This window comes from Eschscholzia californica, unplaced genomic scaffold (assembly GCF_041429995.1).
Source record: "Eschscholzia californica isolate CP2 unplaced genomic scaffold, dmEscCali1.0.p SCAF_4, whole genome shotgun sequence".
NCBI classification, from domain to species: domain Eukaryota; kingdom Viridiplantae; phylum Streptophyta; class Magnoliopsida; order Ranunculales; family Papaveraceae; genus Eschscholzia; species Eschscholzia californica.
Genome location: NW_028238461.1, coordinates 56909401 through 56924938, shown reverse-complemented (window position 1 = coordinate 56924938; position 15538 = coordinate 56909401). Strand labels below are relative to the sequence as shown.

The 15538-nt window shown below is 38.6% G+C and overlaps 1 protein-coding gene across 1 annotated transcript; it reads right to left on the bottom strand.

Annotated features, from left to right (window-relative positions):
* Positions 1 to 326: 326 nt before the first annotated feature.
* On the bottom strand, positions 327 to 5983 carry LOC147546687 (phosphoinositide phospholipase C 2-like). The gene is made up of 10 exons (XM_086673101.1): positions 5879 to 5983; positions 4310 to 4930; positions 3526 to 3722; positions 3214 to 3349; positions 2887 to 3126; positions 2495 to 2730; positions 1924 to 2041; positions 1395 to 1547; positions 1205 to 1291; positions 327 to 830 (listed from the first exon to the last, which is right to left on the bottom strand). The coding sequence occupies exons 2-10, from the start codon at positions 4634 to 4636 to the stop codon at positions 531 to 533; spliced, it is 1794 nt and encodes a 597-aa protein (XP_086529227.1). The 5' UTR covers positions 4637 to 4930; positions 5879 to 5983; the 3' UTR covers positions 327 to 530.
* Between the last annotated feature and the right edge of the window lie 9555 nt (positions 5984 to 15538).

Genomic DNA, 15538 nt, shown 5'->3' with positions numbered 1-15538 from the left:
GTGTTCGGAACCTGAGCTACATGTGAGGGTTCGTCTGAGCTACATGTGAGGGTTCGTCGAGACTTCGCCAAGAACAAAACCCTTAGTTGTGTGAGGTGGTAAGGTATGGACAATATCGACAACTGCTAAAACTTGGGCGTCACAATAATCACCTAAAACCATACCCAATATATTGGCTATACAGTTTGTACATTTGATTTTAAATCTCAATGGTATTCAAAAAACAGTTGATTAAAGTAAGTGATTAGCCAGATTCAGATTCTATCACCTTCCAAGACCAAAAAAAAAATGCTTAAGAAGACTCTAGGAGAACTTGGATATCAGTATACAAGGAATAAAAACTTCATACCATGATAACACAATGGTTGTTCATGTCAATTTAGAGTACCCCAACAATACCATCACTTCAGACAACAGAGAAATTCAACCCAAGAAGCTAAAATAGAGCTATAAAAGAAGCATTATAATACAGGGCAAGCTCTTAAAAACACTTCAATTCTGATACTAGTATACAGTATTACAAACAGGTACTAAATATGTCTAATTTCAAACTGCATAAGAAGTTTTACGTTCTTGTACTTCTCTCCTTTCCGGCTATAGAGTGGTACAGCTCGTATACCTGACCTCAACTCCGATACTGGAAAACAAGCTTGACCTCCGAAATCATCTTTTTCGGACATGTCATACTCGTGTACTTCTATTCTGAGCAAAGCCAACTCTGGAACAGTTAATGGGAATTCAAATGCTTGATTCCAAGCTGGTAGCCAATCATCCTCAATCGTTCTTGTTTTCTTCATTACGCAATCAGCCGGTACTCCAGCAATTCCGACCTACATAGAAAGTGTAAACTTAAGGGATCTGACTATCGGCTTATATTGACCTTTTGACTAGACTTTCTTCCACAAGCTAAAGTAATTGTCGAAATGTTAGAAAATCCGGCATATATTATATAGCTGACTTTATTTGTTTCTCCAGTTTCCGATTTGTTAGTGTTTTGACAGTTTTTAACTTTGTATTTGAGGTTCATTTTAGGTTCTGGGTTTCCGATTCCTAGTTCGCTTCGATGTAAGTTGACTAAGTTCTCAAGCAGACGACGCACGCGTTTAACTCCAAGGACTCAAAATGCATATATGGATAGATATTAAGATATTTGATTCAAAACGTTCGGCTAAGATAATGGGGGTGTTAAATTCTTTGTTCTTACCCTTGTATAGAAGTCGGGAGGGGAGTATAGATCAAAGTGTGTGTGACGGAAATCCAAATACCATCCTTCTCCCATGAAGACTCTTACCTGCAACGAAAAAAATATGAATCTCAAGTTAACACAATTGCAGTCAGAGGATCAAATTATAGGAAACGATGGAATTGCTTAGTGCAGAAGGAGATCAAGTCACCTTCAAGATTTGCTTCACTGGTAAAATCGCTCTAGGATCAAAGACCTCATTATTAGGACCCGTTTTCAAAAGAAAATCAGGCTTTTTCACATAACCACACCCTCCATTAGCTCTGAACATTCCCTGCATCAACCACAGTGACTTCCCGTATCCCTGCAACCATACACTTATGTGTCCGCATTTAGTACAAGCCAACTTCGGATATAAGTCTACCATTATCCAGAGAAAAACAAAGTACAAGCCGATTTCTCCCTAGGATTTCATACAACATAGGTAGGAAATAGGGATGTCTAAGACTCTAAGAGGTCTTCTGATAGTTTATTTTTGACCAGGTAAGTAGTTAGTAGAAGCAACCTCATACACATGAAATGTCCAAAAGTAATTGGCGGTAATAAATAGAACTACAAAATTTCCGAATATGACTCAGTCTAATGAATCATCACAAGTCTCGAGTTGAGAATTATTTCAGGAAGCATACATAGCTAATACTTGCCAAATCATCCTAGTTGCATGCAGAAACTGAACTAACCTGCATATTAAATGCAACCATCTGAGCTCCATGCATCCACCCCACTAGTGGATTATAATTTGACGAGTCAAATCGCGTCCCCTTTGGGTATACTCTTAGTATATTCCTCTGAGTGAATCTAGAACAATTTCAGTTCATTAGATCAAACGTGCAAATTCCTTCAAGAAGCATTAGTATGCAAAAGGACAACAAAAAAGTGCAAATTGGATACTTGTGACGTTCTTAGCATGCAAGTAAGTTGGTCAAAGGTAGGAGCATATGTGAAACTGAAGTCTATGAGAATACCATAAGATCTTTCTTGGGGATTCGAAACTAAAAAGTTAGTGCTTCTTGAAGAATCAAATACATTCCGTGTCTATGTTTAGACGTAAGGAACTTAGCAATAATCCGTAAGCTGTGAAAATGCACTATAGGAGAAATAAGAACATAATTCCTGATAAACAATCTTAGTAGAGGGTGGATTTTTTGTGAGATGTCTCAATACTTCCATGAGTTATATGGAGACCAATTCAATTTCTTATAAACCACAGCTGTATTTTAGCAACCAGATCTTACCAAACCTAATAAATACCTGACAATAGCTTTTCCATGAGTTATTGTAGCTTTCTCGAGCGCTTGTTCACTCATGCTAAGACGCCTGACTTTGTTTGGATCCACCTTCAGTCGTTCTTCTAATCCACCTTTTGGTTTACCGGCATGAATGGCAATTAAACGCCTATATGCAAGTGCTACATCTGGCTGCAAACTCTGGCTTCCATCATCTAAGTCTCCGTCATCCAGCAGAACATCTGCTCTATCTGAAGCGTTCTGCAACCCGGAAGAGCAAAAAGGTAATTAATAACTAAACCCGTGTATTCCTATACTTTGTATTCTCATAATAAGTTTACACATAGAGTACTTCTACAAATTTAAGAATATCTGTGTCGTTGTCGCATAGAGAGCAAAACATTTATTTCCATGTACCTCACTGACGTCTTCAACATCAGGTTTAATTTGCTCCACAATTCCCCAGTTTTCATCATCAGAAGAATCTTTTCTCTTCAGTTCATCATTCTCTTTTTCTGTGATACTCCTATCGAGGTATTCTTTAGGTGGCTTTGTTGAGATAATAATTCTGTTCTTCAATGACTCGGGTGAAGGCAATTCGACCAACCCCTCTTCCCCAGGGGTAAACAACATTTCTCCAAATGTTTCAGTTATCATCTACAAATATATTCAAATCAAGTAGTCAACAAAATGAAAAAGCGAAACCACGAATTAGAATATTTTAACAGAAAAAAAGGTACCCACATCTGCTACTTTAGCTTGAAGATGAGTGGGAAGGTGGTCTTCTAGTGTTATAACAACAGGATATGCAGATGCAGTAAAGGCATGAGCTTTAATTGACCTCAAACATTTGATCATTTCCACAGGAGTCGTCAACGTTCTACACCCATCAAACCATATCAATCAAAATAGATAAAATAAACTTCAAAGAGATCGTGAATGCCTACTTAAACGACGTTTCTTCAACTTTCTAATACAGTTAGTATAAGATCCAAGGCACTTAAAGATCATTTAACATATATGACATTGTATAGTTGAAGATAATCCCTATAATACCTTCCATGAAGAATGTTGACATCATCTTCGTCCGAATTTGGCCACATATCTAGTTCAATCACTCTTACACCTCTCTCCAAAGCTTTTATGATCGGAACATCGCTACAATCACTGCTGAGTTGATTCCCAGTTAAATAGGAATTGTGCCCGGTATATATGTAATAATGAGACAATGGAGCAGTCATATCTTGGTGAACCTGCCATCAAAATCATAGTAATTACTTGACCAAAATAGAAGATCTCCACAACTCACAAAACAAAATCCAACAATTTATATCGCCATAAGTTCATAACCCACTGATACCCAAACCAGCACTAGAGAAAAAAGAAGAAGTTTAAGATGGTAATAATTAACAACAATGATGTCTACTCCTAATTGTGAAGTTTGCTAGATCGATATTCTCCCATGTGGGACTATTCTCACACGAACCCCATCTTTGAGCTTTTCTTTTCAGGGGTGACGTGGAGCACATGCGGTTTTAACCCTATCAAGTGCAGGTGCAACAATGAGTGGAGATGAGGTAGACATTGTATTCTTAGTTTTCTAGATGAACTTTCTCGGATATGGGACTATTCTCACCTTAATGTGAAGACAGATAATGAAAGCCACTAAAAATGTTAACTTTCCACTTTTGGGGCAAATAATTCTACAAATAGAGGTTTTGATTTTATCAGAAAACAAGGGTACTTGTCATATAATCATCAGATCCAAATCAATCATTCAAAACAAGGGTATGAATTAACTTAATAAAATGAAGAGAGAGAGAGAAAAGGGGGGATTTACCAAATTAGCAGGAGGATTTAGAGGAGAATTAATTTCACTGAAGAGATAACGAAAGAAAGAATCAAGATTGAGTCCTTTCCTAGGATTGAAGATATTAAGATGTTTGAAATCTTTAATAGAATCGATAATATCTTGAGCATTTTCTTTGGTAAAAGATTTTTGACCCTGATAATCAGTGATGAAACTGTGTAAGTGATCAACAGTCATGATACCATTATCAGAGTAAGTATCAAAAAGGGTTTTAATTTCTTCAGGTGCTTCAGCTATTGTTAACTTGAATTTTCGCCTGAAACAGAAACAAATCCGGTATGTTTGTTTTGATGTCATCCTTTTCTTTCTCTCACAACAAAGAAAGAAACAGATAGAGATATAAAAAAGGGAGAAACAAACAAACACAAATAGGGGAAGAAAAGAAAACAACTTTATTATAGATATACTAGTACTAATATCATCATCATCTCTACCCTAATACTCCAATTAATGATGAAGTAGAAGAGAGAGAAAACCAAAGACCCCCCCCCCCCCCCCCCCCCCTCTACCAACTGACCCCATCTCACTGTTTGGGTGTCGATACAGGTTACCTACAACTCGACTTTTTACTTTGGAAAATAAACTACACTACTATATACAGGGGTGGGAATCGGGCGGGTATGGACACCCGCGGGTAATTCTGAGTCGGGCTCGGGCGGGTCGGGTAAGTTTCTCCTCTGCCCACTCGGGTTCTCGGGCGGATTCGGGCGGGCTTTTCTGAAATCTCCTATGATCAAAGCCCGCCCATGCCCACTAAAGCATCGGGCAAATCGGGCTTCGGGCAAATCGGGCATCGGATTTCTTTATCTGATATTTTTCTACCAGATCAGGAAACTCTAGAAATTTGATATTGTTCAAATAAGCTTCTCTAAACAAATTGATACCAAATCTTTACAAAACTTATAAATCAAGAACGAAAGAAATACTCAGATTCCGTAACATAAGAAATCAACAACTGATATAGATCTATATATGCAAACATGACTTGGTTGTCTTCCACTTTTTTTCTTGTCTTTGTATATTTCATTAGTTCTTCTTTGTTCTTCCTTCACATCAAAATAATCTTAAAATTTGACCACTACATAGAGATGGAAGATGATCCCAATAACTTATTTAATAGAGAAGAAGGTTGGCACAAGAAGGTCTAGTAAATAAGAGAGAAACGACTAGAGAGACAACGTAGATTCTTTTTCTCTCTCTATGCTACCGAATTTTTCAGATTCAATGTGGTAAACTATTAGGGTTGCTTTAATGTGTAGTTTATATATCTTGGGAGAAACCTTAAATCTACTTTGGACTTTATAGTGAAGTATAATCGACAGTCAAAGTGATTGGCATCTATAGGCACCTGTCGGGTGAGCATATCGGGCTCGGGTATGGGCGGGGTGGCGGGCAGAGCTTTTCACCCGAGCCCGCCCACGAAAAATCATCGGGCTGGGCGGGTAGTACCCATCTTCGGGCGCGGGCGTCCATGGACATTGTCGGGCGCGGGTAAATGTGATGGGTATCGGGCTTTCGGGTAGAATTCCCACCCCTAACTATATAGCTGTCATGAGGCTATTTGGAGATTGACCTCGGGGTATTAAACAAACTTAAGGCTACACTCTCCAAATCCAACTACGCATGACTGTTAACTTTCATTTTTGATTTTTCCATTAAATATAAGTTAAATGGTTTGTGTGACGTCCACATGCGTAATTTATGACAAAAATACCCTTCATACCCGTATTATTTTACTAGAAAATAAGTTATGAGTCAATGTCCAAATAACCGTATACTGTCTGATTTTATTAGAAAAAAATAAGAAATCTTTCCGATTTTTCTATGATTTAGACACCCAACTATAGTAAACACATTTATTATTTAAGTTATGTATTATTTAAATTGACTTTAACTTAAGATTATTGAGTTATTTTGTGAATCACGATTATTCTTGTTCCAATATTTTTGTTTGAGAAATCGGCTACGATTTACTATAGTCGTTACAAGACATTGATACATCATGAAGATGTGATAAACATGATAATTGTCTAATTTAAACCATTAATGAAAGAGGTCTAAAGTCCAACAACATGAAAGAGACCTAAAACTCAATTATTTATTATATTTATTTATTACATGAGATAAATTTTGATGACAAACTTCTTCTTCTTCCTTATTGTTTTATGTTTTTATTATTTTGAAAGAGTTTGTAGTTGGTCAAAAAGAGGAGGTATTTGGTAGAAATAAGACCATAATTTGTGGATGGGTGATACAAGGAGGGATACGGTGTAAACACGGGTTTAACACAATTGTGTTGTGTGAGGGCAACCATTTGCTTTGGAATTAAAAAGATGCCATAAAGAAACCATGGGCCAAATAATCAATGTTAGGAGCTCAGAGCTCTCTTATCTTCATAAAAAGAAAAGCTATCTTATTCTTCACCCACTTTTCCACTCTCTCAAGTTTGCCTCGTGTATTCCTCAAACTTAATTTCTCTTTTGAAATTGACTACAGTAGTCAATTAGTCATTGCATAGGTATTGATCCATCTATAAGATGCGATAAACACGTTAACCGACGAATCTAAATCATAATTTGTGGATGGGTGATACGAGGAGGGATAGTGTAAACACTGGTTTAACACGATTGTGTTGTGTGAGGGCAACCATTTACTTTGGAATTAAAAAGATGCCATAAAGAAACCATGGGCCGCTTTCAACAAAAAAAGAAAACCATGGGCCAAATAATAAATGTTAGATCTCAACAAAAAAAAACAAAAAAAAAAAGATTATCAATGTTAGGAGCTCAGAGGTCACTTCAACAAAAAAAAAAAAAAAAAAAGGAGCTCAGAGGTCTATATTTTTTTCGTTTTTTTTGTTTAGGATAAGCTCAGAGCTCTCTTATCTTCATAAAAAGAAAAGCCCTCTTATTGTTCACCCACTTTTCCACTATGCGAAGATTTTTTTTTTTTGATGAAGATTCCACTATGCGAAGATTGCCTCGTGTATATATCAAACACAATTTCTCTTTTGAGATTGACTACAGTAGTCATTACATTGGTATTGATCCATCTATAAGATGCGATAAACACGATAACTTACGAATCTAAATTATTATACGAACGTACCTAAAACCCACTTAAATTACTGATCTAAATTCTATCTAACTATTTTATTTATATATTTAATAATTTAAGTTCAATAAACTATGAATTTCACTTCTGTTGGAGATCTGATCTCAGACTTCTAAGATTTTGGAGTACATGCACTATCAACTAAACAATTAGTTGTTGACATTCGTAAAACACACTTGAGATTTGAATCTCTTTTTTATTTTATTTAACACATCAATCTACTAACTACAATTTCTTAAAAAAAAGGTCTAGTGATTGTAAAGATTAGACTAGGCAAAGCTTAATTGCACAAATAATGGTCATGACAACTCTCTTGCCTTCCCAAATTATGATTGCTAAAATAAAATTATCTTGTTATTACAGTTGTAATAAATCCATTAGAAAATAATGTTTTATTGAAACCAATAATGAATTTGCTTAAGGAATAATTACAGATCAGATAAGGAATGAGTGTTCAAATTGAGGTATCAAAGAAATTTGTTTATGGTAAACCTAAGCGAGAGGTTCCTTAAAATCTAGGACTCCTTTTGTTCTCTTCCATCTTACTTGGAACCTAAGACGGGAAGCAAAATCCCAAGTTAAGAATAATCAATGTTTGATGTTAGAGTCCACTCCACTCGGCTAAACCGAGTGGATTAGGTCCACTTAATTATAGTAATCCTAGTAGGATTAGGATTCCTATTACTACCAAGATTGATGTAGTTTAGATAAACACATACTTAGATATAGTTTTATATTTCTTAAACACTTCTTGTAAACCTATATAAAGGATTAAATCCATAATGTCAAATCATGTTATTGTGAATAAAGAAAAGGTATTTACCTATCTCTCTCTCTCTCTCTCTCTCTCTCTCTCACGATTAACACTTTGCTATCATCATCTTTGGTTCCAACCGAGAAGACTAGGATCAACTCTCGGGATTCAACCGAGTTCTCCAACCTTCTCTCTAGGTCTCACCCGATTATCTTCATCATCATCCTCTCGGTTTCACCCGAGAGGTCCTGCTGTCCCTCTCGGTTCCACCGAGGGATCAATCTCTCTTCATCTTCCTCGGCTTCATCCGAGTCGATTATCAAGAGGTACGTACCTCTTCACATGGTATAAGAGCTAGAATTCAATTTTTTTTAAAGAGATGACTACTCCCGAAACTTCGGAAACTTCTCAAGTTCATCACAACATCAATAGTGGGCCGTTTGATGTCCACCATTCGGATTCTCCCACTACTATTCTTATCACACCACTTCTAACCGGTGATAACTATCCCTCATGGTCACGAGGAATGACTAAAGCCTTAAGAGCTAAAGCTAAGTTAGGTTTTGTTGATGGAAGCATCGAAAAACCAACCGATCCTAATGAACTAGAACAATGGGGACGATGTAATGATCTCGTTTCTAGTTGGCTCATCAATTCCGTTGATCCACCTCTTCGATCATCCATCTTATATGATGAAACAGCCTCCGATATATGGCACAATCTCTATGATCGTTTCCATCAACGTAATGCTCCTAAAATTTTCCAATTAAAGAGAGCGATTTCTTGTCTTAGACAAGACAACTCCGATGTTTCTACATATTTCACCAACCTCAAGGCTCTTCAAGACGAACTCAATTCCTTGATTATCACCGAGCCTTGTACATGTGGACATGGTCGTTCCTTGAAAGAACAAATCAAGATAGGGCTATGGAATTTCTTCAAGGACTTAACGATAGATTTTCATCTATTCGGAGTCAAATTTTATTGATTGAACCCTTCCCTTCGATTCTTCGAATCCATTCACTTATTAAACAAGAAGAGGTTCAACAAAACTTAGTCACTCCTATGAGTATTGACTCCAACAACTCGACACTTGCCGTTGGAAACAATGAGTTTAATCAAACTCGTTTTAATGGAACCGAGAGACAACGTCCAAAACGTCCTCGTCCTTTTTGTGAAAATTGCAAAATCCATGGACACGATGTTTCCTCTTGTTACAAGATACATGGGTATCCACCCAACTATGGTCAAAGAGGACGAACCCGCACCCGACAAGAGTCCATCAATCTCTCGGTTTCTGACAAAACCGGCCAGGGGGTGCCTCCAGTAACCTCCTTCACTAATGAGCAATACCAAGGCATATTGGCACTCCTTGACCGCAATAGGCAACCGTCCACAACCAATTCTCAAGGCAACACCAACAAGGACCCTCTAATCAACCTTACCGGTAAGTACTACTCTTCTTTTCATCCTCCTTGGGTCATTGACTCGGGAGCCGCCAAGCATACTTGTTCAAATATATCTCGATTCTCCTCTTATTCCCTTGCACCACCGGATTTATACGTCCGTTTACCGGACGGTTCACGGGTAAAGGTTGAACATATTGGTATTGTCTATTTTTCCAATAGATTTTATCTTGAAGATGTTTTTCACATTCCATCTTTTCAATTTAATCTTATCTCTATTTCTCAAATCTCTAAATCACTTCGTTGTACCGTCTTATTTGACCGGAATTTGTGTCTTTTTCAGGACCGAACAACGAAGACGACGATTGGGCATGGTAGTCTTCATGATGATCTTTATTTCCTTCGCACGGAGCGTCCAATTTTTTCGATTTCTAGTCTTACTAAAGATAGTTCTAGTAATGAGTCTTTTGTTTTATGGCATTGGCGTTTAGGCCATCCATCTTTTAGTCGTTTTCAATATTTCCATTCCAAACTTCCTTGTTTGAATTTTAAATATTTATCTAATAAAGTACCGTGCGATGTTTGTCCACTTTCTAAGCAATGTCGTTTACCTTTTCCAACTAGTACCACTTCTTCCTCTCACATATTTGAGTTGGTACATGCGGATTTGTGGGGACCTTTTCCGGTCCCATCCACCTCCGGGTGTCGATATTTTCTCACCCTTGTCGACGATTATTCACGTTGTACTTGGATATTTCTTTTGGATTCTAAGTCCGATTCAAATAGGACAATTATGAATTTTTTTACCTATGTCTCCACACAATTTAATTGTAAAATAAAGACTTTTCGATTGGACAATGGAACCGAATTTATCAATTCCTCTCTACAAAGTTGGGTTGTCGAAAAAGGGGTTACCCACCAACGTAGTTGCACTTATACACCCCAACAAAACGGGGTAGTTGAACGTAAACATCGCCACATCCTTGAAGTGGCACGTTCATTACGACTCCAAGCTCACCTTCCTCTCTCTTTTTGAGGAGAGTGTGTTCTCACCGCGGTTTATTTAATCAATAAATTACCGACACCCATTCTCGATGGAAAATCACCCCATGAAATCCTCATGGGTGTTGCTCCCAATCTTTCACATCTACGTGTCTTTGGATGTCTTTGCTATGCTCGAATTCCTTTGGTTAAAACCAAGTTGGACGCCCGCTCTTCCGCCGGTATATTCCTTGGATATCCCAATGGACAAAAAGGTTATCGTGTTTACGATATCTCCACACGACGAATATTTGTCTCTAGAGACGTCACGTTCGTTGAAAACAAATTTCCAATGTCTCCCTCATACTCTTCGGCTACACCGAACCACTCCGATCCGGAACCATTCCTTTCCATCGAAGATGATGACACCTTCAATTTTCCATCGACCGGCAAGACCTCCACTGTTTCGGCACCAAACAGCAGCACCATCACCGATGGAGCTGCTGTTCCTAACGTCCAACAGATTACCGATGGAGCTGCTGTTCGACAGATTACCGATTCAGGGGTGCCTTCAGACACCCCTGCTGGACCGGGTTCCATTCCCGGTCCATTACAACAGGCACCATCACCCGAGGTGCCTTCAGCGGCTGCTAGTGACACTCCCCAATCAAGAGCGTCTCCAGCAGCCATGGACAGTCCTATACCCGACGTCCCCTCGACGGACCCAACACCGCCCGAGGCTAATTCCGACCAGATGGTTGAGATTTCCGGCCGTCCAACACGATCTCGCCGACCACCGTCCCACTTGAATGATTATGTGTGTTCCAACACAAGTTCCGTCAAGTACCCACTTGAAAACTACTTCTCCATCAATTCATTCTCCACATCTCATCAACAATTCCTCTCCTCTGTATTGTCTACTACCGAGCCTACCTCCTTCACTCAAGCAATGAAATCGTCTCATTGGAAGGAAGCTATGGCCAAAGAAATCTCCGCTTTGGAAGAAAACAAGACATGGTCCATCACTGATCTTCCACCCGGCAAGCGACCTATTGGTTGCAAATGGGTATACAAAATTAAATTCAATTCCGATGGTTCCATCGAATGCTATAAAGCTCATCTAGTAGCTAAAGGTTACACCCAAATCGAGGGACTCGACTATAACGACACTTTTGCCCCAGTCGCAAAACTCGTTACTGTCCGTGTTCTCTTATCTATTGCCGCCGTTAAAGGCTGGTCTCTCCACCAGTTGGATGTTAATAACGCCTTTCTCCAGGGCGATCTCCATGAAGAAGTCTACATGAAACTTCCTCCCGGTTTTTCATCTCAGGGGGAGTCTAAAGTATGTCGTCTTCATAAGTCCTTATACGGTCTTAAACAGGCCTCCCGTCAATGGTTTTCAAAATTCTCCTCCGTTCTTATTGAACGAGGTTTTTCTCAGTCTAAAAGCGACTATTCTCTCTTCACTTTCCGTTCGCACTCCACTCAAATCTTTGTTCTCGTCTACGTAGACGACATAATCATCACTGGAAATAATGATAATGCTATTTCCAAGCTAAAATTATTTCTTAACAAATCTTTTTCACTAAAAGATTTAGGCCGTCTACAGTACTTCCTCGGTATTGAAGTATCTCGCTCATCGCAGGGCATTTTCCTATGTCAACGGAAATATGCTCTTGACATTCTAAAAGATTCTGGCCTAACTGCGGCACGTCCCTCTGAATTTCCTATGGATCAAAAGCTCCGTCTTAGTCCTACCGACGGTATTCCTTTAAAGGATCCGTCGGTCTACCGCCGACTCATTGGCCGATTACTATATCTAACGGTCACACGACCAGACATCACCTTCGCAGTAAATAATCTTAGTCAATTCATGCAGACACCTAGTCAAGTACACTTAGACGCTGCTCATCGCGTTCTACGATACTTGAAAGGAACCCTTGATAAAGGAGTCTTCTTATCAGCAAAAAGCTCTTTTCATATCACAGGATACTGTGACTCAGATTGGGCAGATTGCCCTTCAACCCGTAGATCAACTACTGGATATTTTACAATGATGGGTGATAGTCCACTCTCTTGGAAATCAAAGAAACAACCAACGGTTGCTAAATCATCTGCAGAAGCAGAATATCGAGCTTTGGCCATTCTCACTTGTGAACTACAATGGCTCAAGTATTTATTACTTGATTTTGGAATTGATCACACAGACCCGATGACAGTTTACTGTGACAATCGGGTTGCACTCCATTTCGCTGATAACCCCGTATTCCACGAACGTACGAAACATATTGAAATAGATTGCCACATCGTTCGTGAGAAGATTAAAGACAACGTCATTGCCACTCGCTTCATCACTTCAGACAACCAGTTAGCGGATATCTTCACCAAACCACTTGGAGCAGAACCGTTCAAGAACATTATTGGCAAGTTAGGCGTTACTTCCATTCCCGCTCTAACTTGAGGGGGAGTGTTAGAGTCCACTCCACTCGGCTAAACCGAGTGGATTAGGTCCACTTAATTATAGTAATCCTAGTAGGATTAGGATTCCTATTACTACCAAGATTGATGTAGTTTAGACAGGGCCGTGCCTGAGAATTTGGGGGCCCAGTGCGAAATATGAATTGGGGGACTTGTATAAGTAAATGTAAAAACGTTCTTTTGAAAACAAAATAGCAAAATTTCCAAATAATTTGACCATGAAATGATGAAAAGATAATAATTCGTTTATGTATTAAATCTCAATGTATTTCAGTCGAAATCGATGGCTATATTATAGTGAATTTATTTACTAACATAAAACTACTTTTTTCTTTGTTTTGTTCTTATGCTTTTCCAAATTTCCAGATTTATATTTTTTTGTGCCGAAGATATTAACAGTTATTAACATCTAATAGTAAATATTTACAAAAGAATTCAAATTAGTAAACAAAGAAAACTGATTGATGTATTATAAATAGACTAACTGATTAAATGTAGTTGAAATGTCGAAGAGAAAAAATTGTAGTAAAAAGAGAGAAAGAATCCAAATGTCACACAAAAATTTTCAGAAAACGAGTACACTGAAATAATAGTTAAGTAAGAACCTATATGTTGAGCAGACTATTAAACGTGAAAAAAAAACTACCTTTATATAATATAAATTCTAAATCTTTTTCTATTGTAGAGAAAATAAATTAGATATTTTTAGATAGAGAAACAAATTCAATATTTAGAAAGAGAGTAGGTTGGAAGAAAGAAAGAAATGAAATGAAATGGAAAGTAAGATTCAGAGAAGAAAAAGATGTTAACATTTATTACCTAAGGAGTAAATGTACCTAATAAGCATGGAAGGGAGAGAGAGAGATTGTGGCGTTAGATGCAAGAGGAAAATAGTAAACAAACTTCCACCCAATTAGGGGTGGAAATTGGGCGGGTATGGGCGTCCATGGGCACTTGAAGCATCGGGCTGGGCGGGTCGGGCACAAAATTTCAATGGCTATTAGGGTAAGCGGGTTAATCGGGCGGGCAATTTTAAAATTTGCCTTGTCCATTACCCGCCCAAGCCCATTAAGAAGCTCGGGTAATTCGGGTATGGGCGGGCGGGTAGCGGGTAATCTCATGACTTGAAAAAATTCACTTTTTCCTCTCCTATTATAAAATCTCCAAACACCTTTCCTGATTCTAAAGAGACAATGTGAGATTAAAACTAGACATTATTTGTATTGTTTCTTTTAGGAATTTAATCTCACATTGAAAACTAATGAAGAATTCTCATGAGATATAATAAAACTTATCCCACTTTTTGTTCCCTCAAAGCCAAAGACTACTTCGGTATTCAACTAGGAATTCTCTTGGGCCACTGGAAATGCATTGAGTTCGTGTGATTGCCCTTAAACATATTTGTTTACCATCTCAACTAAGCCTAGCAACATGGACGGTTGGGCTTCATCAACCCATAAAGTTGATGTAATTTGGTTGGTTATCAATGGGTGAGCTTAAGTGGGTGCGGGCATGGGCGGGTGCGCGGGTAGAGGTTTTAACCCATGCCCGCCCACTAAAATTTGGCGGGCTGGGCGGGTTGTGCCCGAGACGGGCGCGGGCGTCCATGGTCCTCGTTGGGCTCGGGTGCCCGTGGGCGGGTTTGGGCTTATGGGCAAAATTCCCACCTCTACACCCAATTAACAATTCACACCTATTTGAATGTTTCAAAATTCTAATTCTAAAAAAAATTGTGGGCCCCATGCAGTGGGGGGCCCAGTGCGGGCGCCATGCCCGCACTGCCCACTGCACGGCCCTGAGTTTAGATAAACACATACTTAGATATAGTTTTATGTTTCTTAAACACTTCTTGTAAACCTATATAAAGGATTAGATCCATAATGTAAAATCATGTTATTGTGAATAAAGAAAAGGTATTTACCTATCTCTCTCTCTCTCTCTCACGATTAACACTTTGCTATCATCATCTTTGGTTCCAACCGAGAAGACTAGGATCAACTCTCGGGATTCAACCGAGTTCTCCAACCTTCTCTCTCGGTCTCACCCGATTATCTTCATCATCATCCTCTCGGTTTCACCCGAGAGGTCCTGCTGTCCCTCTCGGTTCCACCGAGGGATCAATCTCTCTTCATCTTCCTCGGCTTCATCCGAGTCGATTATCAAGAGGTACGTACCTCTTCACATTTGATTCCAAAAATATTGGATGCCGTCTATTTTTCTTTTCTTGTGTTAAGCAAATGTAGGCATAGTAAGACCTCATAAATCCCAAGCAGAAAGCAACACATGATACAACCAAATCATTTTGGGTTTTTGAATATGAGAATAGTCTCACATAAAAGAAGAGTGCAAACTTAACCCTGATTACCCCCAGACTGAATTATAATGTTATAGTTAACATTCCGACTATCGCCATTCTGAACTTTATCTATTACAATGAATGATACTATGAAGTTATTTTGGGAACAA